General features: G+C 29.1%; 1 protein-coding gene and 1 long non-coding RNA gene across 2 annotated transcripts in view; one reads left to right on the top strand and one right to left on the bottom strand.

The window, feature by feature from the left end:
• The window catches only part of LOC126742707 (dipeptidyl aminopeptidase-like protein 6), a 110,053-nt gene that overhangs the window by 13,351 nt on the left and 75,595 nt on the right, over positions 1 to 21,107 (top strand). Inside the window, exons 2-3 of the mRNA XM_050449490.1 lie at positions 7,681 to 7,803; positions 8,481 to 8,657. Of these exons, the coding sequence (XP_050305447.1) occupies positions 8,628 to 8,657 (30 nt within the window). The 5' untranslated portion in view covers positions 7,681 to 7,803; positions 8,481 to 8,627. The remainder of the gene's footprint in view (positions 1 to 7,680; positions 7,804 to 8,480; positions 8,658 to 21,107) is intronic.
• On the bottom strand, positions 18,382 to 19,479 carry LOC126742711 (uncharacterized). Its single transcript, XR_007662702.1, has 3 exons — positions 19,376 to 19,479; positions 19,238 to 19,318; positions 18,382 to 19,178 (listed from the first exon to the last, which is right to left on the bottom strand). It is a non-coding gene; the product is annotated as an uncharacterized LOC126742711 (long non-coding RNA).

Genomic DNA, 21,107 nt, shown 5'->3' with positions numbered 1-21,107 from the left:
ACTAAGGTCTAAGCGACATTTTTAGCTTTCACATACATTTTTAATAATCTTTTATGAAAACATGTAAGAACATTTGAAATAGTGCATAACTTAAATGCATAGCAGTGCTATTTTTTTATTTGACTTTAAATGATGGCAACTCGGAAACCGTTCTATATAGAATGATCATTTTCTAGTTAAGTAATTCGGTATAGTGCCATTGTACCCTTCGAGTTTCTGTATATCTTTAGTCTAAAGGTATTGCCGGAAATTCGGTTTCCATACATAAAGTTCTATTTTAGTTCTATTCAAGCCCTATAGTACGGGCTTTAAATACATAGGTATTGTAAAAATTTGCAAATATAGTAGCTAGGTGAATTGCCTGATTTGAATAGTTCGACCGCACTAGAAAGTTCGTGGAAATTTTTTTATAAGAGGTTTTATTTTTAGGTTTATTTACCGTTTTCTGTATAAATGTTTTTGAAACAATATACTTATGAAGTGAACTTTTTAATGAACGCACAATTTCCTTATAATGTGCATAATTCAAATATATGATCTAATTTTAAAACTTACTTAGCGATTGTATATTTCCGAGACACTTATGTAATTTCGACGCCAGTGCCAATAATTGTAATAAACTTTCCTATCAGAAATAAATCTAAATTTAACCTGAATCGACTTAACTTTATCCGAAATAATGGATATCCATGGCCGTGGATATCCATTAGAACGAATGTCACGTAATACATCCAAACGGACAGGCCCCGGGTGGTTAGCCGGGAATAATCGTCGAATTCTCGGCTATATATAGATTCACAGGTGTCTGCCAGTATATCTCGGGTATTTTGAGGGATTTCCACTATAAATAGAATTTTTAGACAGCAAAAGGATTTTAAAGTTCATTTAAAATTTATGACGCCGACCCGTTGGGACTACGAGTTAATTTTAGAGAACATTTTTAGGTTTGGTGTGACCTCATCCATATAAAATTAACTCCTTATTATAGAATTCATTTTCTCAATCGATCTATATAAAATATAGGAGAATTTTCTTGCATTTTACTTCCTTAAAAGATTAAATAAAGATTCCAATCGCAGAGCTTTTCTTTATTACAATTTAAAAAAATAAAATTTTTGTATAGGTCTCTCTATAGTGTTTTTTTTAGCTGTGAAACAGATCGAATTCATTTAATTGTTCCAAACATTTCATGGTTTTATTCTATGTGAAAATTTTTAAAAGAATTATAATAATATTTAAGCGTTCACTATAAAAATAAGATATTTTATGTCCTTAACAAGATTAACAATCCTTACAATATCCGATATCAAGTGGATCTTTTTTATAAAAGCAGCTTTATTAAAACTTATGATTTTTTGGCAAAAAAGCGGTTTTAATTTAGTACATATTTATACTTTGATTTGTTTGGAAATTCGTTTTCTAACTCTAGCTGTAAATAGTATATGTAGTACGCAGATTAATTAATAATTGTGGTGTATCTCATATGCTAGGACACGAAAAATTATTCAATGGCAAATCTTCACGGAACATTCAAGAGGAATAATTTTTTCCAGGTTTTTACTAATTCCAGTTAATTAATGGTATAATTGATTAAATAATTCTCAATCCATTTATACTAAGCCATTTTATTTACTCTCACATGAAGTTCATATCTTCCGAAGTTCATTAAGGTCATATTTATCCAAACTCTTTCCCAAAAAGCTAACGCAAACTGTTATACATCTCGACGCGTTAAACTATATAAATATTCCATAATCTGGCACAACAATCTCAAACTTCGCACTCGAATATTATCCAGACGTTTTTGTTAATTAACCCAAACAGACGAATTACCATTAAACATAATTCGAGTTTAAACCAAAAAGCGCAAGAAACGTTGCAGAGGGGAATTTAAGTTTACAGTTTTAGCTCTTAAAGATTAAAACTGCTAAGCCAAGTTTAATTATTTTTTGTAACTATTACATGTTTATCACTTGTACCATCTATAGAGGTTGTTTTATTTACAAGCCAAACAGCGATAAGCTACCCTAGTGTTTACCCTTTCAGAGGTAAGCAAAAGCTAACAAAGCTTAAAAAAAAGAATTTTCACGGGTATTTGCCGCTATTATACTAAAACAATGTGTCCCAAAGCCATATTTGGAATTTAAATTTGCCAGGTCGAGCAGGGGTAATGGACACGGTCAATAAGCCTACACAAACATGTGACCTAAGGCTTGTATTATTGACGCATTCTATGAATTGCTTGATTAAATATTTTATTTATTTGCGGTTTCTTTCCAGATACAAGCCATAAATAAAGTGCGATATACGGGTAAAGCCCCGTCATAAAAAACCGAAACGATTTATATCGGAGCGATACTTCATTTTAAGATAAGAGTTCCATGAAAACCGAGTTCTTAGGGAGCGAAAAAGTATTTTTGGCCATTAGTAATATAAGGGTGAATGAAAATAATTGTATAGAACGGTTGAAAGGGGATAATTTTGAGAGTTTAAAAAAAGTCAAAAATACTTTATTTAGGTTTGTCAAAAGATGGTAGATTAGTCTTTAGGTTAAGTTTTACCTACCTACCTGAAATTGATTGATTAAAAAAAAAATATGCCAGGCATTTGAAGGTTATATTTACTTTTGACTCTTTTGTCAAGAATAAAACGTTCGATTTTATTTTCTTAAATAATTTAGGTCTTAAGTATCCCAATTGATGTGTAAACTATAGCAAGGAGTCTACAGTGTGATTATTGATATTGTATTGACAATATCAGAAACTAGGAACAGTAAGACAAGACCAATTATTAGGTAAGCAAATTTGAAGTTGAACTATTTGTTACTCTTTCTGGAATTTTTAAAGAAAACTTGACCTAAAAAAGCTTTACAAATACTTTTAAAGAATTTTAAATATTTAGGGTGGGCTCTGTTTATAGGGTTTGTATTGAGAATATCAAAAACTAAAAAGGATAGAAAGATAATTAAAAAGGTGAATTCCAAAAATTTTTTTGACATATTCAGAAATAATCTCAATGCATTCTGGTGTCAGAAAAATGGTCTTGACTTCAACAGTTTCAAGACTAATTCTTCACCCACTTAGGATATGAGCTTCTTTCTGAGAGATGGTTCTTATAACTTGTTCCAGTACATTCTCCAAAATTTTTAGGCAATATTGTTTTACAGTCATTTGTCTTGTTATGACCAGGGATTCAGTGTGCAATGTGCAATTGTCTCGAAGCAAATTTGCCATTATGCAGTTAAGAGATTGTGCTGATTTCCTTAGCTTAAAAATATTGTACTATTCTGCAGTTCATTTAATCCCTTCCTATGGTTTGAGTGCTTAAGAAAATTCCTGCTATGTTGAGAGAGTACTAATATGTCAAAAACGCATTATTCGGTCGATGCGTAGACGTCCCAAATGGAAGTGTACGAAATGTAATGCAGGTCTCCCTAGGTTTAGTTCTGTTTATTTGTCAACTGCCTGGAATAAGTCGAATAATTTCATTTAATTTACATATTTGAGATAATTATTTTGTAAGCATCTTTTTCTCAGATTTTCATAGAACCAGGTTATCGGACTTAATTTCATTGATTTATTTGAAAATTCGTTCTCCCAATCACTGTATTTAATACATATGGGAGTATACACAGTTGGCCACAGGCCTCTCCAGGTTCAATTTTATTTCTTTATCAACTGCCTGGAATAGTTCAAATATTTTTGCCTAATGTAGACATTTGAGACAAATATTTTGCAAAATCTTTTCTCTAAAAACAGAGATATGGCTTAAATGAGATAACTATTAGAAAATTCGTGAATCTTTATTCTTTTAATTCTTATCTGCTGTTTGTTTAATTTTAGGCAGTAAAGTTCTTATTTTCATTTTTCTTGGAAATTCTGGCTATTTCATGCATTCCACGCATTCCTGTGTTTCGTTCTCTAATACCTTATTTTTAATGATTTGTTATAAGAGCGTGGCTCTTATAGAGGGCCGCTTCTTTTTGGAAGTTTTCGCACGACCTCGGGACTCGTCGGATAAAAGTGCCTATAACTTTTTTTCTAATTAGGATAGAGAAGTGACTTCTACCTTTTTATAATCTAGAAATATAAGGCTACAATTTGGTTGTTTACAGATTTTCATTTGTTTTTTTGTTAAGGACTAGGACGCCTTCAAACTCAATTTTTTTTTTCTCCAATTTTTTCAATGGGAATTCGCTACAGGTCGCAACGCTTCTTTGAATGTTATGAAACTTCACGGATCGATTAGAGTTTATGTGAGATAGGGCGTTATAGTTTTTGGTTATTCTCAACATACGGGAAGTATTTTTTTTTAACGTCAAAAGTTTTAGACATAAGTGATATTCTAGCCCCTCTGACGGTTTAACAGTTGCTTTCCGGAAATAATGACTCACAGAAGATATGTTTGCCTTATCGAGAACTACAATTTTTATTAAGGACTTTTTTTGAAAAAATGTTTTTTTTCGGGAAAAAAATAAAAAAAAACCAAAAAAAAAATGATTTTTTTAGTTGTTTCTGTGTAAAATTTTATGGTACAAAATTTAAAAAAAATCATTTGGATTAATTTAACTTACACTCTTACCGAATAAAACGAAGTATTAACTTTAACATTATCTTTTATACAGGGTGAGCAGTGCTCAGTTGAAAATACCCTTTTTCACACTTTTTTTTTCCAGCCTTAATAACTTTTTAGTGGCGCCACTTAGAGCCAAATGGCTTATAGGCGGTTTGTACCATGCGATAAGCAGAATATTCTGCAATTTCAACCGTACTTCTAAGTAAAACCGTTTTTGAGTTATAAATTTTTTTAAATTTTTTGTCTTTGGAAATTAACTGTGCACACTTGGTATGTGATAGAAAAACCAAAACTAATCGAGCAGATGCGCCATTCATTTTGCTATAACATACTAAAATCTAATTTTTTCGCTATTTTTACAAGTACCCTAAAAGTAATTTTTTTTAAAAAAAGTCCCAAGCACAAAAAATCGCTAAAAATCTACCCACACAAGAGCTACTATTGAGTCACTTACGGCCGGCGTCTCCATGGCAACGAAAACGGCGATTTTCGCCGAAAAAAGACCCTTTTTATAATTGAAATTTAACTACTAAAACCGATTGAAATCGGTCCAGAATTGATGTTAAACTGTTCCTAAGACTTTATACTATTTTTCCATGTACAAATCATAAGGTGAAAACCTTTTTTTATACCCGAAATCACAGACTTTTACGGCGGTTTTGACAACTTGGCGTCAACGTGGATGAATCAGCTCGGACTTGCTTTCTAATTTCATTGATAAAATGCTTAAAATATCTCAGAACTTCCTGAAATTGATACGGAATTATTCAAGAGACTCTGGAGAATCCGAATATGTGCATATCTTTTACCAAATCGGGTTCTTTTAGCCGTGATAATTCGGCAACGTTTTGACGTTTTAGCATTTTCCGTGTATTATTATAATATTCATGCGACACAATGGTCTATACAAGGCATTTTGCTAGACAAAAATTACAACACAGTGGGTCCTAATGATAAAAAAAAAATCTAATCGGGATTTAATGGGTATTATTATTTTATGTGATAATTTTTTTTTGACACTTATTTGGTATTTGGGTTTGGTTTAGGATATAATTATTATTTTTTTGAAAATTTTTAAAATACTGACTTTTAGGGTTACGTAACAACCAAAAGTTTTTTCCTATGGGTCTGATTTCAGTAAAACTTGGTATTCGAGAGTTTATTTAAGATAAGATTTTTCAATTTTTGCAAAGTTTTGAAATATTGTGCATATGTGTTTTTACGTCAAGCGCTGCAGTCATATTAAATATTAAAGCATAGTTAAATTCGAGCGGAGCTCTTCTCACATCATGGTTCTGTGAAGCATGATACCCCAAAAATCGTAGACACAAAGCTTGTAAGAAATATAATGCGGTGAGTAGCGTTGTCGTTGTCAACAATCTTCAATGGTTATTTCAACTTGAATTGTCTTTAAAAAACTTTCTACTGATCAATATTAAGGAAAATTTCTACTGGTCTCAACTGATCAAAGTATGAGCGAAGCTCGTACTTGTTCAATTTATGACGATCGTGGAAGAACCTAATCGTTTTAATCTAGTCGCTTCTTACTTTTACAATAAAAGACGTTTAAAAAAAAGGAAATGACGAAAAACTTGATTTTTTTTTCCAAAATAGTCTAAAATAAATTATTAATAACTTCAGGAACTAGAAATAATAATTAAATAGTAAAAATTGGACGAATGTTAAGTTAAGACGAAAGTTACTTATTCACAAAATATAAAACCTAGCATTAGGAGAATAGGAAACGCAATTTTTTTTTAAAAGCTTCAAAAATTTTTCCATTTCTGGGCAACTAAAGTAGTCCTTAGTATATTTACTGGAATTTTCTAAAAAAGCGTTATCTTTCAAGCTTCTCTAGGCTTAGTACATTACCTTAGTACACTTAAGAAAATTATTTAATTTCACATAAAAATATATTATTGAACTTATTCATTTAAATAATTTTAAAAACTCTTAAGCAACCACATCTTGAACAAAAAAAAAACTGAAAAAAAATGCATTTTGTCTAGGAAAGCTTCCCATATTTATTTTTTTTCAATTCCAGGCAGTTTATATACACCAGATAGCTTATGAAATTTTTAAGAGAAATGGCTACAGGCCTCTCTAGCATTAACTCTGTTACTTTTTCAATTGCCTGGAATAGATTAAATAATTTTCCCTAATCAAGGCATTTAAGAGAAATATTATAAAGTTTTTTTGTTCACAATCAAGATATGGGTCAGGTTAAGTATTTATTTGAAAATTTGTTCTCTCCAGTGTATATAAAGTGTATTTAATGCATAAGAGAGTATATACAGGTAGCTATTTAGCCAACAGAAAATTTGTTAAAGCAAAATTAATGAAAAAAATATTTCCTGAAGAGTAAATGTTATAGTAATCTTAAGTGACTCTTTTTATCTTAATTTTTTTAAACTTTAGACAATAGAGTTGGTATCAGCCCTAGAAAATCTAGAGAAAACGATATTTTTCATGCATTCCTCTATTTCATTATTCCAGGTATTCCTAAGTTTTATTCTCTAAGACCTTGAATTCTTTATTTCTAAGGTGCCACAGATAATAAAGTGATCAATGTTGATGATTAATGATTTGTCAAATTAATGAAAATGGTAGATAGTTCTAGCAAGCCTAATAAAATCTCATTGTTTCCAAGACATCGACTTTTACAAACAAAAGACGTTCTGAGAAAAGAGAATGACAAAAAAAATTAAATTTTTATTTTTTATTTAATGTTCAATTTTACTAATAGTTATTTTTGGTCAGATGCTGTGCTAATTTTTTCCAAAATACTGACGACTAAAAGTATCTATATTTTTTAAGGATATACTTCTAAAAAGTTAAAAAACAGCCAAGTTAATTAAAATTATTTTTTGTAATGTCAAATTATTTGAATTTTTGGAGGACCCAATTATAACAGTATGAAAAAATCAACAAGAACTACATTACTAAAAAAAATTACGAATAAAAAACTAATCAATTCTCTTGTTCTCAACTAACTATTACATACAGCCATGTTTCGTTACCTTAACATTTGTCTTTATAAAATACGTTTCATTTCACTTCTAAAACTATTTCAGTATTTAATTAAAGCAATTCTTTTAATTTCAGATTAACCATAGAAGTGCGGCTTTTACTGAGCTATTAAATGAAAATAGACGGCTTAATTCAAGAATACCAAAACGTTAACGACTCCACGTCTAAGCCGAATATAAAATGAATTTTATTCTATAGGTACGTAAATTATTTTTATTAAAATATATATAATCCTGACTAAAAATTGAATTTGAAAAGGGAATATTTTTAATAAAGCATAAATTTAAAAAGTAGTACAGCGATGAAAAAAAAGCATTTTTAGCTTAAGCGAACAATAGCGGAATATTGTTTACGTCTCCAGGCGTATACGCATTTCTTGTTTATTATTCTTTTAATATTTTATGTGATTAAAGTAAAATTTTTAAAAGCTTTTTGATGTTCCCTAAGGATATATATCTAAGAAGAGTTTAATTTTTTAAAAGCATAACTAAAATGTATACAGTGCTCATGTATAAATATGTAAGTTAATATAATCAGGCCATGTTTTTTTTAATATTATGAACATTTATGTTCTTTTTTTAATGTACATGCTTTTAAACTTGTTTAAGTGAAGGCAAATTTGTCATTACTTGGGCTTTTTCAAATATTTATTAAAACCTATAAACAGAAAAAAAGTCATATTCCATGGAGGTGTTACGTATTTTATAACTCTGAATTTTGAGTTTGTTTCTTATGTGACTAACCTAGTAATAAAGGCAAAATTTTGATACCATTAGTGATATTCCCAAGACTACAAACTAAAATTATCATTTATCATATAAATGGACTTTTAAAAAACTATTTCTTTGCATATGTATTTATAATATTGCTTTCAGATTTCCGTCTTATAATAACCAGACCCAGCAATGAATCATTTAACAATAACTGCTCACCGGCTCAATCTAACTTCGTCAACGACCTAGTGGAGACTTGTTAGACCAAATATATAGAAAGGCGAGCGGGAAAAGCGGGATTTAAGCACAATGGCCGACCACGATCCTTTTGACGACGAGGTAAGCAAAATGACAAAATTTTAGTCCTTTAGAGCCATAGTCTGAGTGATGGATGGAGCCTCTCCATTCTCTTTGGAGAATTTCGCGCCGAAGCCGTTGGGTTTTACCGCCATTCAAAGTTTTCGTAATTATAATGTGTGTGTGTGTGTTAAATGAGATAGTTTTGAGGGAAATGTCAATTTCGAAAGGATAATTAGGACCAAATAGACGGGGTTAAGTAATTAAGCTTATAAAAATATAAATGTAGTCAAAACATTTTTCTTAAAGAGGGTTACTTATTGCAGAAAAACTGTGTTTGATCAAAAGTCTCGAACTTTATTAAATATTTGTAGCATATCTCATGATTTCCAATATTTCGGTCGTTTTAAATTGGCACAACCTTTACGATAACGATAAAAACCTAAGGTTTTACATATGTGAGACTTTCGGCCAACTGCATAACTTTAATGGATCGGATGCTTATTCCTGACCTATTAGGAAGGTTTTACCCTCTTTCCTCGCGCCACTCTTTTTAAGATTAAATTATTAATTACTTTTAAATATGCTCGAGTTACTTTGAATTTAATAAAACAAGAAAAATGAAAGAGAAATATTATGAAGAAATTATATAAACATATTAAAAATTTACTACTCTGAATTATCTTTACCTTATCCAGGACATTTTTATTTCACAAAAGCTTATTTTTTGACGATTAGATTATAATTCTGTTAATTTCGATTGCAACCTGAAATAATAAATATGAAATGTAGTTTGTAGATGGGAGGTCAAGTTTTTTACATATTGACCATTTGCCTTATATAGTTTTAATGATGTAAAGCATTTTTTCTTTTGATTCCCATGGGCCGAATATTGCCTTAGCAACTTCATTAATGAGTTTAAACATTTGTATATTTTCTTTGGAGTTTTCCCTGCGATTACAGCATTTGCACAGAAAAAAATGACTTTGTACTATATGCATAAATAGATATAAAAAAATATAAAATTTTAAACGTACCATTCTTTTAAAAATGTCTGTTCTCTTTTACTTGGTTGTTCGGAGAGTCGGAGTTCATCTATGAATTTTTCTCGCTCCATGACATAATCAGATGAACATAATTTAAAATTTTGAAGAAGATTCTTTATGGTTGAAATCTTTAGTGTGACATTCAAATCACGAGACAGTTTTACCACTAACCAAAATCCTTTAATTTAATCTCAATACGTGTTTCGCTAATGACGTTAATCGTTAGCGAAACACGTATCGATAGGAAAATAAAGAGGTTTGGTTATTGGTAAAAATGTCTCTCGTGATTTAAGTTTTTCTGTGTTTAAAAGTTTCTGTGACATATCCTTCAAGCAAATATATATATATATTCTATAAATAGTTCTATAAATGCTACTATGTTAAGGTTTAAGTGTGCAAAAAAATATATAAAAAATTCAGATTTTTTACTATACAGAGCATTTTAAATTTGTGGGTTACCTTTGGGATTTCGAAAGCCGGCAAAGATACAAGGTCAATTAAACCGGACATAAAAAAATTAAATGTAAATGCATCATTTAGCTATGAATCTGATTGAATTTAATAATGAAACTCTATAAGTCAATAAAGAATTAAATTTTATTTTTGCCGCTTGGCTAAGACCTCTGTTAAATACGAGTAATTGCTGTATACTTCAAAGTAAGTTAAAAGAACTCATCGTCCATTATCTCAGAGAAACCTAACGACAAAATAAAAACCTCTCCATCTGAAAATATTTTTATGTCTCAAGGGTTACATGTTTCGCTTAAAATAAAGCATTATCAGAGCTTTATGAACTAGTAGTAGACTTAGTGCTTTTAATTTGTCTCTTCAAAGTAAGTTTTCTGAAATTTAGAAAAAAAAAAACTATTATTAAACCTTTATCCAAAAAATATATATTTCTACAAAACCCAAAAATTTAAGGCCCATAAATAAATTGCTTGTGATTTCTGAAATTTTAGAAAACGATATTTAGAGTGAAATATTTCAGTTTTGAAACTAATATAATTCCTGAATTGCCAGTCCGGATTTAGAGAGTAAATAAATACTACATCTAGTCTTATTAACTTAGTTGATGATATAAGACTCAATGAAAGCTTTTGATAATTCTAGTCACACTATATTGCTTGCTAAACTAAACTGTTTCTTTTTTAAAATCTCTTATATTACTGCATACAAATAGGACAATATATCTTGAAATTGCAAGATAGTTTTACTATCAGCCAAAACTCTTTTATTTTATTTTCGACACGTACTTTGATAATGATCTTAGCGTCTTCGGGAGAAGATTTTAAGAATGCCAATACATGTTTGTTTTTACCTAAATTAATTCCCACGGGTTATGGAAGTAGGCATAACTTAAATGGATGTTATTTCCAGTTTCTTAGAAATTATTCTAGTACATATTTAATAAAATAAAAAAATATTGATTATATGTTTTTCAACTTTACTACTTTTCTACTTTCTATACTCATTACAGAAAACTTAAGTTTTATCATTTAAAAAAAAAATAGGTAGCTATTTGCTAAAAAACTATAGAAATTCGTGATTACTGATTTTCGCCTGATTTCGAATTATTACTAAGAGATACATTTTTAATCAAAAATATATTAAGCAAAAAACGCAGAAATCGTAATTTTTACCTAAAACTAATAATAGTAATATAGCAATTACGTTTAAGTATTAAAATTAAATTATTTTCGATTTTTTATAAAATTATTTTAAGGTTCATTACTTTAATCTTGCATAACTTAAAGGAATTATATATACTTTTTTTATAATAATTCTTTAGTATACACTGAATAATGAATTAATTAATTTGTTTATTTACTTATTTATCAACAGCTATTAAACCTTAATATACAATCGAATGGGAAAAATATTAAAGGATCATTTGAACGGATTTGTCTGGATGATACATGTAATCCAGTTCTATCAGGAACTTCAGAACAAGTACTGGGAATGTAAAATATCCTAGAAGACTCTCATGTCATAAAAATAGTACGTTTCAGATAAAACATCAGATTTAAATTGCTGGTAAACTATAGGAAGTGGAATGTTTCTTTTATGAACAATGTACTTTAGGAACTTATACTGAACCTGTTTACCCAGTATAATATAATTGTTATACTGAGGGATCCACATACATGATCTATACTCAAGGTGAGAATCAACTAGGGTGCAGTAGAAAAGCTTAACTAAATGAACACTTTTACAGGCTTTTGTGCGTATTTTGATTAAACTCAGCTACAAATGCTGGGACTGTGAAATAGTACCCACAATACAAGAAGAAAAACTAAGCTTGAAATCTAACACAATGCCTAGGTCCCTTACAGTAGGTACAACCTCAAAAGGACTATTATTAAAAGAATAGATATATAGAGTGACTTTTTTGATATTAAAGTCCATATTGTTGTTAATACACCAAGCTGTAAGTTTAACCAAATCCGGTAGTAAGATAATCTCTGCAAATAAATAAAGCCACGGTGTAAAAAGCAAGTATGAATATTGCTGTTATAGATATTAAATAAATGCGGTTCCTTATTATCCTTAAGAAATTCCAGCAAAATATAAAAAATTACACAGTCTGGCAATTTGCATGCTATCATGATTTACATAGTCAAACGCTTTTGAGAAGTCAGTGTAAACAGCGCGTACCTTTCAATGACAAAATAATAAAATCAGCAAAAGTGAGAAGATTCCACGATTCACTAAATAACTTCTTAGCTAATTATAGAATGATGTACCGACGGCACAACGATTGATTTTTATTGAATATAGTTTTATGATTTACAAGGTCAAAGACTTTTGAAAAGATTGAAAACATCATATGATTCGTTAAGTAACTTCTCAGTCAATTATACAATGAACCACAGGTGCCCTTATGATTTAATTTCTTTAATAAAGTTTCATGATTTATACAGTCAAACACTTTTGAAAAGAAAGTCAGTGCAAATAACATGTAACCTTACTACTGTCTTCAAATATATAAACAAAAAAACAATTAACTCAGTGTACCTGCCTGACATAAAGCCAACACGTCTATTACTAATCGTAGAACCAAGATGAGATATTAAATAATGATGTACTAACTTTTTGAAAATGGATATATCAGAAAAGGGGGTAAACATAAAGTCCAGTAGGAAATAGATTACATGAAGAGCAAAAAGCAAATACTGGCTAAATTGCAGTTGATCCATATTTTCTATAGACACCATCAATAAATAAAAATAATTGCAGCTTTCCATCAAAGTACTCTTCAGTCACCCAGGTCTTGTTGACAATCAACATATGATAACGAAACTTGTAGGAAATAGTACTCTCAAGCACTTGGTCATGCTTCGTGCACAAATAATATTTTCGAAATGCGTAATTATTAAAAAAATAATAAAAAATAATAATTTTCTTGAAAATATTTTAATAAAATACCTCTTTATTCTTTTATAAAATAACAAACCCAATTAACTTAATAATGCATAATTTAAATGAATAGGGTATCCACTTTTTATTACATTGTTCTAAAAAACTAATTCCTAATATTTTACACTATTTTCATATTTACTTATATTACTGAATAATGATTATAATAATTTTAAGCCTTTCTCATTAAAAATAGATTTATTTAAACATTTTAATGTTAACATAAATTTCTTAGTTTTCTTTTAAATAAAACTCCTTAAACCTAAGATGATTTTAATTTTTATATTCAAGCAACTAATTTATTAAGAAGCTCACTGAAACTTCTAATACTTTACAAAGAAGTTTCTTCTAATATTTACAAGTAACATCCGCTTTGCAAACTGAGCAGAAGCTCCTTAATTACAAACTAATTAAAACTCTTTCAAATTATTTATATTTTTTGTTCGTATTACATTTTTCCTAAAGTTGTTTTATATGTTTTTTTTTAAGAACCGTTTCAAAAGATAAGTTTTATTAAAAAAAACTCAATTTCCTTTTAAAAAATTTTACGAGTCATAAACAAAACTGCCATCAAGCGCGATGTTTCACTTTATATTGAACGTAAAATACTTCAGAAAAAAACGCTTTACTTTATCGGTACTTAAGGAGAAAAATGCTTTTTTTAGTTTTATAATACTTAAACATTTTACGTTACAAAAAGTCATATTTTATATCGAAAACAATACGCGTTTTACCTTCTCAATTTCACAAGTCATAACAGTTTACGTAGCAAAGATAAAAGTTAGCAACTCGATACATTAACTTCCGTTTGTGTGACAGAACAGTTTCCGTAAATGATACTTTGCACTTCCACAGCTGTCGCTATGTAGCTATCTCTTACCCGTCCAAAGTGTTTGCTCGAAAACTACCCCATAATTTGCCGATAAGGGTGTTACGTTTGAGACACACAAAGGGCTGTCTTCTTTTTAAGGTTATGTGCTATTATATCAAAAAGGTTATGGAAGGTTTATTTGTTAGAAAATTGGTATTGTTAATATGTTGTCGCAGAAGGGACTAATTATGAATCAGTTATGGCTCCAAAATGTATACAAAGCATTTTTTTATTATTAAATTTTCCTGAATAAAATTGCCTACTTATAAATTCGCATTTTCTTAGAATATAAATTAAAAAGTATTAAGGGCATAACTTAAATGAATACGATTTCAATTATATTATTGCATTGCTTAATAGGACACCATTTTTATTTTATAAATTGTAGTAATAAAAGGAGCAAACTCAACGAAATTAATTGGAAAAATTCTTGTTTATAAGTTTTACAATTATATTGTCTATCTATTATTAGTTTTTAAAAGAGAAGCACTTACCGAATTTGAAATAATTAGTTTTTGATATAATAAAAGAAGCAAACTGAAATTAAATAATTAAAAATATTTCTTTTTAATGATAAATTTTCCAGTAATTTTATCAGTTAATTGTCAGATTTTTAAACAAGAAGAACTTAACAAATTTAAAAAATCAGGTTCTGACATAGTTTTTAAGTTTTCCTGTATAGGCATGTCAATGATAAACACCTGGACTTTTTGTTGTAGATTAGTATTAAAAACAGTCTCCTGTTCATAGAAATAATAAATGCAAAGGACCAAGAATTATTCCCTAAGGAACTCTATTTACAAAACTATTTAAACTGCTTTCTATTTGACAATTCTCCATATCTTTAAAATAAATGTATAATAATTTAAACATCATATTTTTAAATAATAAATTTACTAATATTTTAAGTAGTTCACGATGATGGTTAACTTTATCTATTTATTATATTAGTATTTATTGAATTTTATGTACTAAATTCACATTACTCAGGAAACATTAATAAAAAGAAAAATTTTAACTGTAAATGTCTTTTGTAAATATATTTGTGTCAATTGTATTTAAATGAATTATTACGTTTTGTTTGTATTTAGTTTATTAAAGTTTCCTTAAATTAATGGGTTATATTTAGTAAATAGAACTAATGAATGCACAACCTAATTGGACATGATTAATATTTTATGAGCTGTAAGAATAAGAGACGAAAACTTAAAGTAAATAATTGGAAATATCCTATTTTTATGATAAGTTTTTCAAGTACATTTTCAGTTAATTGTAATTTTTTTATCAATAAAATTTTATCAAATTTGAAAAAAAAATATTTTTTTATTAATTTCTGGCATTGGCAAGGTCCTGAATTTTTCTTTTTAAATTAATATCCAGTACACTGTACTTTTCACGTAAATGAAAAATGCAAAAGGCAAAGAACTGTTACTTGAAATTTATAAGTTTATTATTACTAAGATTTATTACTAAAAGTACCTAAACTGTCCTTTATTTGACATTTTTTCTTATTTAAAAAATAACATTATATTAGTGTAAACTTTACCTTCTTAAATACCAAATTATTTAAAATTTTCAGAAGTTCACGATGATTTATGATAGCAAAGGCCTTGGACAGGTCAATAAAAATGCCAAAATATCTAAGAGGCTCCTATGAACATATCCTAAACTCCTTAGATTTTATAAAGAGTAGTAATACCTCTTTTTCTTTAATTAATTAGTATTTCACTAATTCTCTTTATAAGGTTACCTGTAAATTTATATATTTTCTACAAAAGATTTTTTTTTAGTATAAACTAATATTAAATGTAACTAGTAAAAGCATAACTTAAATGAATACGATTCCAATAATTTAAATAATTAGACGAGCAAACGGAATGCAAATAATATTTATTGAATTTCATGTACCAAATTTAAATACCTCGGGAAACATTTATACAAATTACAATCTAAACTATAGGTGTTCTTCTTGAATAAATACCGTTTTTATCAGCTGTGTTTTAATGAAATATTATTGGAGAAGGGTATCTACGCTTTTTGGAACACCATTTAATACACAACATGTTGAATGATGTTCCGCTAATTGTTCGACACCGAATGTATTTTCAACACGATGTCTTGCCTTATTTTAGTCGCCGAGTGCGTAATTTCTTAGAAAATCATTTTCCTGATCGTTGGATTAGTAGAGCAGTACCTCAAGTTTGGCCACTGAGGTCACCAGACTTAAATCCACTGGATTATTGCCTCTGGGGATGGATGAAAGCTCTAGTATACGAAGCACCAGTAGAAACCGTAGAATTTTAAATTAGTGGAATTTTGTTTTTTACTAGTATTTGTTTGTGTTGCTTTTAAAATAAAAAATTTTACAAAAAACTTCAGAACCGATTATTTCAGAAACGGTTGAGAATCAGATTAAAACATATGGGTTAATTTACCTTATTTTGACCTTCTAAATATGTTCCCAAAATATCTCCGTTTCCTCCCGAAACACCCTGTATACAGGGTGTCCGAGATAAAACAGTCCACCCTGAAAAACTTTAAAAATAAATTGTTTAGCCAAAAACGACCGAACACGTCAAATTTAATATTATGAGGGACATTTTTATTGACAGAAATTGCGTTTCTCTGACGTCATTCCCTCACCCCCCCAGACCACATGTCAATTTTTTAGATGGAATTAGGGGTCGAGTGATACCTTGAATTAAAAGTAATTTTATTTTCTACATAGCCCTATTTTTATTTTTTTTTATTTTATCAATTCATTCTCAAAAAATATGAATAAATATGAATAAAAATTTACCTTATTTTAAATGGAAAAATTAAAAAGTGAGATAATTTTACCTATTTTATTAAATGTTAAAAATGATCTCTGTTGACCTCCATCCAAAAATACGTCTGCGCACATTAGCGAACATTTCGGGCGTTAATAACTGACATTCACAGAAAACAGACCAATGATAGAAGACAAACCTCTGAATAAAGTTCTGCGGAACAAAACGCCACAAAAACGGTGGATGCGATCCGAACTAGCAGAGATACCTGTAAAAATGTATACCGGCCCCTTTATCAAATATTGAAAAATGAACATTAAAAATGTGTTGAAATAATAATAGACAATATTAATCAATTTCAATCAATATTCAGGTAACCTGAAGAGATATTATTACATTTCTTTTAAAATTCCAGTTTACCTCCGAACACCAATTGAAATATTATAGAAAAACTAATTTTTGTTGCCTATTATTATTTTAATCAACGATCTGAAAAAGACATCATCAAGAACATAAATAAAATTCAAATATAGAAGTAAAAAAATATTTATTAAAATAAAAATCTTAAAATCAGTAAGTACTACATAATAATATGCATTTAAATATGCATTTACACGGTATTATATTTTAAATTTAAAAATAAAAATATGAAGGTTGGCAACCTTTTGTATGTATTGTCTATTTTGCATAGTTTGTTTAAGTTTCCTTGACTTAATGGGTTATATTTTAGAGTAAACAGAAAGTACATGATTGGAAGTATTCTTATCTATGATAAGTTTTATAATTATTTTTTCAGTTTATTGTTTTTTGCCACAATGTTAAAGACTAGAATCTGTCATGGCAGAATTCTGAATTTGTAGGCCTTTTATTTGCGTAAATTTATTACTAGATTTTGTAAACTTGTATTTTTTTCTTTCTATGCAAATAAAAAATATTTATTATTATTTATTATTATTAAACACGAAGAACTTTTTTTTTTAATTTTCCATTATTTTGTGTGTAAATAATTTCTATGTTATTATTTCATCGTGTTACTTGCAAGCATTTTACACTAGTAAACATTATCAAAGGCCTTAGGTATATCAATAAACGTGCCAATTTAAAATCAAATAAAAAGTTTCTTGGATAATATATCCTAAACTCCTAAGATCTTAAGCACAGTGTAATAAATATCGTGATTAAATTTGTTCAAATTATCATTTATTTTTCAACTAATTTTCCTTATTATAATAATATAAAAAACACTGTTTTCTTTACGTAAATATTAAATGCAATAAACTAAGAATTGTTCCCTGAGGAATTTCCTTAGATTTTACTTAAACTGCTTTTTATGTGACATTTCTCCTCATCTATAAAACCACTTTATATTAACCTTAACCTCATATACAGGGTGTCAATTTGAAAACTTCCCACCCCTATTATCTCGAAACGGGTTAGGTTTTTATAAAATCGCTAGGACACGTCGATTTTATTATCGAGGGGGAACAATTTTTATGCAGAAATCACTTCGCCTCTTTCAACCCCCTACCCCCCAGAACCTCCCTCTCAAAAATCTTAAATGGCAATAGGGGTTGAGTGATACCTCATTTGAAAGAACTTTTTATTCTCTACATTTTGGCACCTTATTTTTTAAATTTGAGTGCTGCGTTGCCAAGTTAGGGTTATTTAAACATTGTTAAATTACTTATTATTAAACATTATTCCTGTAAGTGTTTTAAATACGTTAAAGCTATGATTTGCATTGAAACATGTTATTTAGGTTAATATTACATTGAAACATGTTATTTAGGTTAATATTATTTTTACTAAACATTTGCATAGCCGTTACAATTATGGTCTTTACAAAAGCACGCCTAAAATTTATTTTATTAACACATCTACTTTAAGAGGTGTTCAAAGTGTTCTCAATTGTTCTCCAAACAAAAATAAAGTCTATTCTCAAATTCTTCCCGAACATTCTGAAATACCTCTTCTGGAATAGCCCTACTTGCCTCTGTAATTCTTCTTTTTAAATCTTCGATATCATCAGGCTGAGTTTTGTAAACAACCGATTTTATGTGCCCCCATAAAAAAAAAATCTAACGGCGTTAAGTCTGGTGACCTAGCAGGCCATTCTATCGGTCCCCTTCTACCAATCCATTGGTTAGGGAATCTGTTATTCAACCACTCCCGCACTGGCCGAAAATAATGCGGCGTAGCTCCATCTTGCTGAAAGTGTAGTTCGTTTTCTTGCAAAATGTTACCAACTTGATTTTCCAGTTCAGTTGTTATCAAAGGATCAATTACATCTTCAAGTAGGTGTAAGTAGAGCTCTCCAGTTAAGTTTTGTTCAATAAACAACGGTCCTATAACAGCATTTCCAAGAATACCGGCCCAAACATTAATTTTTTGTGGCCGCTGTGTAGCACCCTCTCTGAAAATGTGGGGATTGTCCTCACTCCAGTATCGACAATTCTGTCTATTGACATGGCCGTTTAGGAAAAAGGTACATTCATCACTAAAGCAAATGTTGCTTACCACAATTGCACGAGTGTTTATTAAGTTGGACATAATTTCGCAAAACTCTATTCTCCTATCAAAATCGTCCTCATGAAGTTCCTGTAAAATTTGCATCTTGTACGGATGATATTTATGTAACTGTAATGCTCGTCGTACAGTTTCATGTGACATTCCAGTTAGACGTGCTACTGTACGGAGAGAATTGGTGGGTTCTGCAACGAATGTTCCCAAAATCTCTACTTGAGCATCTTCGTTTAAAACACACCGACTTGCCCTTTTTTTGTTTCCAACTGAACCCGTTTCATTAAATTTAGCTACTACGTCCAAAATGTATCTGTGACTTACATTACAATTAGGATTTCTATTATTAAAAACTTCTGCCGTTCTTCTTGCGCATCTTCCTTGCTCGCCATAAATAAAAATCATTTCAATTCTTTGCCTAAGCGTGTATACCATAGTAACTAACAATAGCACACAAATTATCGAAATAAATTATAACTGATTTAAATACCTAGTGACATTGACTGGTAGGAAAGTTCACTAAATACTATTTTAAATTTCGGATCATATCATCGAACTGTATTGAGACGAATTCCATTGCAAACGAAAATAAACAAAAAAGAAAAAAAATTAAATGTTTATCTTTCATGACCAAAAGAATTTGTCGGATTGATAAACACTTTCAGTGAGAAATGCACCGGTTCGCTTTATGGTCAAACACGTTCCAATAGAAATCATAGCTTCGACGTATTTAAAACACTTACAGGAATAATGTTTAATAATAAGTAATTTAACAATGTTTAAATAACCCTAACTTGGCAACGCAGCACTCAAATTTAAAAAATAAGGTGCCAAAATGTAGAGAATAAAAAGTTCTTTCAAATGAGGTATCACTCAACCCCTATTGCCATTTAAGATTTTTGAGAGGGAGGTTCTGGGGGGTAGGGGGTTGAAAGAGGCGAAGTGATTTCTGCATAAAAATTGTTCCCCCTCGATAATAAAATCGACGTGTCCTAGCGATTTTATAAAAACCTAACCCGTTTCGAGATAATAGGGGTGGGAAGTTTTCAAATTGACACCCTGTATTAAAACACTTATTTATGTCATACTTTAGGTAGTTCAGAAAGGTTAACGATATCAAACGCCTTGGCAGATCTAACTATCTTTATTGAATTTGTTCTTATAATTACTTAGTTTTTCACTAATTTTCCTTATTAAGGTTGCGTAAAACTTAGAACTATTTTGGAACATAATGTAAATTTAACTAGTAAAAGCACAATTTGAATTAAAATGATTCAAGTTTATTAAATTAAAATAGTTTTATAAGCAAACGTAATGTTATTAATATTTTTTGCATTTTAAGTACCAAAATTAAATAACTCGGAAACATTACTACAAATAGAAATTTAAACTGCAAAAGTTCTTTTTGGCTCCATACCATTTCTATCAGATGTATTTTAATGAAATATTACGTTTTGTTTGTATTCACTTTATGAAAGTTTCTCAAAATTAATGAGTTATATTTAGTAAATATAATTTATTATTATATAACATAACTGAATGTGATTGTTAGTTATAAAACTGTAATATTAATTGAAGCACAGTGAATGTAAATTATTGGAATTATACGTTTTTATGATAAGTTTTCTAATTATTTTGTCAGTTAATTGTTAATTATTTAAAACAGAAGAACTTATCGAATATAAAAAACTCTATTTATGATAAACAATTTAGGTTTTCTCAGTCATCTCCTGTATAGATAATGTCTATATTATTAACAGTATCCTAAATTTTCCTTTTTAAATTAATATCAAAAAAACTGTACAGGTAAATAGCAAATGCAATGCATGACTTAAATAAATACTATTTAAGTTTATTTAATTAAAAT

The sequence above is a fragment of the Anthonomus grandis genome, chromosome 12 (assembly GCF_022605725.1).
Source record: "Anthonomus grandis grandis chromosome 12, icAntGran1.3, whole genome shotgun sequence".
Taxonomy (NCBI): Eukaryota; Metazoa; Arthropoda; class Insecta; order Coleoptera; family Curculionidae; genus Anthonomus; species Anthonomus grandis.
This window is presented reverse-complemented; position numbering and strand designations above follow the sequence as displayed.